The sequence below is a fragment of the Nicotiana attenuata genome, unplaced genomic scaffold, assembly GCF_001879085.1.
Source record: "Nicotiana attenuata strain UT unplaced genomic scaffold, NIATTr2, whole genome shotgun sequence".
Classification (NCBI taxonomy): domain Eukaryota; kingdom Viridiplantae; phylum Streptophyta; class Magnoliopsida; order Solanales; family Solanaceae; genus Nicotiana; species Nicotiana attenuata.
In genome coordinates this window covers 114,248-117,028 of record NW_017670680.1, presented here as the reverse complement: position 1 = coordinate 117,028, position 2,781 = coordinate 114,248, and the positions used below count along the sequence as shown (strand labels likewise).

General features: G+C 39.2%; 1 protein-coding gene across 1 annotated transcript; it reads right to left on the bottom strand.

The window, feature by feature from the left end:
- Window positions 1–999: 999 nt before the first annotated feature.
- Window positions 1,000–2,295, bottom strand: LOC109242214. Its single transcript, XM_019409070.1, has one exon. It carries the CDS (start codon window positions 2,293–2,295, stop codon window positions 1,000–1,002), a length of 1,296 nt encoding a protein of 431 aa, XP_019264615.1.
- Between the last annotated feature and the right edge of the window lie 486 nt (window positions 2,296–2,781).

Sequence of the window (2,781 nt, the reverse complement as noted above, 5' to 3'; positions counted from 1 at the left end):
TCCTTACCTATCACCAATCTTCTTTTTCTTCTTAGTTGATCTTTGGACCATGTGAATTGTTTGTGAGTGAGAGGATCAGCTTCTAGTTCTTCAATAAGCTTCTTCAGTTCTTGATCAGAACTCCAGCTATTAGTTATAGCTTGAAGGAGATCAGTATCACCAGATGACACTAGTAGTGTCAATATTTCAGCTCCAGTTACCCTAGAAAGGGCATCAGCTACTTTATTTTCTACACCCTTTTGTACTCAATTGAGTAATCAAATGGCATTAACTTGGTCAGCCATAATAATTGGGAGTTGGTGTGTAATGTCTGCTCCATAAGATACTTCAAGGGCCTCTGATCAGTTCTGATGATAAATTTCTGCCCCAGCAGATACTGGACCATTTAGTCACTGCATGTACCATTGCTAATAGTTCCCTATCATATACAGATAAGGTTGCATGTTTAGGTGATAGAGCCTTGCTAATAAAGGCTACGGGATGCCCTTCCTGCATGAGTACTGCTCCAATCCTCTGACCACTAGCATCAGTTTCTACAATGAAGGTTTTTGTAACATCTGGTAAGGCTAGAACAGGAGCCTTAGTGAGTGCTGTTTTCAAGGCTGCAAAAGCTGCATCAGCTGAATTTGACCATTTGAACCCATCCTTCTTAGTTAAGTCAGTTAAGGGTTTGCAAATCACCCCAAAACCCTTGATAAACCTTCTGTAATATCCAGCTAAGCCTAGAAATCCCCTGAGTTGTTTGAGAGTTGTTGGTGTGGGCCAATTTTGGACTGCTGCTATCTTTTGAGGATCAATAGACACTCCTTCAGCTGAAATAAAGTGTCCCAAATACTCAATCTTTTGAACTCCAAAGAAGCATTTGCTCTTCTTTGCAAATAGCTGGTGCTTAGTCATTTCCATAAAAATAGACCTCAAGTGAGTCAAGTGATCCTCTTAGGTGCTGCTGTATATAAGGATATCATCAAAGAGAACCAATACATGTTTCCTAAGAAACTTCTAAAAAACAGAATTCATTAATCCTTGAAAAGTTGCAGGAGCATTTGATAGTCCAAATGGCATAACCAGGTATTCAAAATGACCAGAATGAGTTCTAAAGGCAGTCTTAGGCACATCTTCCTTTGCCATTCTGAGTTGGTGATATCCAGATCTTAAGTCTATTTTAGAAAAGACCTTAGATCCTCCAAGCTCATCTAATTGATCTTCCACAATAGGAATAGGAAATTTATTCTTCACAATGTGCTTATTAAGATCTCTATAATCAACACATAACCTCCATGATCCATCTTTTTTTCCCACAAGTACTACTGGTGATGCAAAAGGGCTGCAACTAGGTTGAATAATGCCTTGATCTAATATCTGCTGCACAAGACCCTCAATAATATCCTTTTTGACTGAAGGATACCTATAAGGCCTTTTATTCACAGGTTCAGTACCATTTTGTAGTACAATCCTATGATCAAAGATACCCCTAGAAGGAGGTAATCCAGTAGGTTCTTCAAATAATGCAGAATATTCCTTGAGCAATTGAGTTATACCATCATTTATCACAGGGTCCTCATCAGTTTTAATGGCATGCCATTGATCTTCTGTCTCCCCCATAGGCACCACTTGAATCATACACAATTGAGACATATCTCCTGTATGTTTGGCTAATTTCTCAGCTTCCTGCACCCTCACTTGATTGCCAGCACCTCTAAGAAGGTGTTTTCTGCCTTTATACCAAAACTCCATGGTTAACTTCCTAAAGTTCATTTTTATATCCCCCAGTGTTAGTAGCCATTGCACTCCCAACACTACTCCACATGAGCCCAAAGGTAACAGTAAAAACTTTGCTGAAAACTCAGCACCTTGTAGTAGCCAAGTGATTGTACATACTCTATCTACCATCATGTTCCCATTAGCTGCAGCTACTAATTGAGGTTTAGTAGATTGAATTTTACACCCTAGGTGTTTGACCAATTCAGGATCTATGAAATTATGTGAGCTACCAGTATCAATCAATATACTTAGGGCCTTCTTTGCATGATAACCAGTAACCTTAAGAGTTCTGTAACCCAATGAACCATTCAGAGCATGGATGGAAATTTCCATTTGTTCCATACCTTGAGATGATTCCAATAGGTTTATTCCTTCAACTTGAATTTCTAACTCCTGCACTTCCCCTGTATAAGGCCCTTCCTCTATCTCCTCCAGTTCCAATATGTACAACTGTTTAGAATTATTACATCTATGGCCTGGTACATACTTTTCATTGCAGAAATAACATAATCCTTTTGCCCTTTTTTCATTCATCTCCTCTATGCTTATTGCTCTCTTAGTAAAACCCTTAGTATATCTAGAATTACCAGAATTAGGAGTTGACAATAGAGGCTTACCATTACTGCTTTGTGTTGCATATTGTTTAGATGAAGAACTGGTTGCATAGATCTATTGTTTAGTTGCAGCTAAATAAACTTCATGCATCCTTGCAGTTCTGTACACTTGAGACAAGGTAGTGGGATTAGTCAACTTCACAGCAATATTCAACTCTTGCTTCAAACCCCCAATGAAACAACTGATCGCATTTTCTTGGGATAACCTCACTCTATTCAAATTTCTTTCAAATATAGCCTGGTATTCCTTCACACTCCCAGTCTGTTTGATCTCCTCCATAGGGTCATCGAAATCAGCCCCAAACCTTTCCACCAATGCCATCACATACTCATTCCAAGTAGCAGGTTGTAAGTACTGCCTATACCTCATGAAAGAGAGATGCCATTGGATGGCTTCCCCTTCCAG

What these genes read in the sequence shown, in the direction of transcription:
- LOC109242214 (XM_019409070.1), bottom strand. Translation starts at nt 2,295, where the DNA reads ATGAATGAAAAAAGGGCAAAAGGATTATGTTATTTCTGCAATGAAAAG.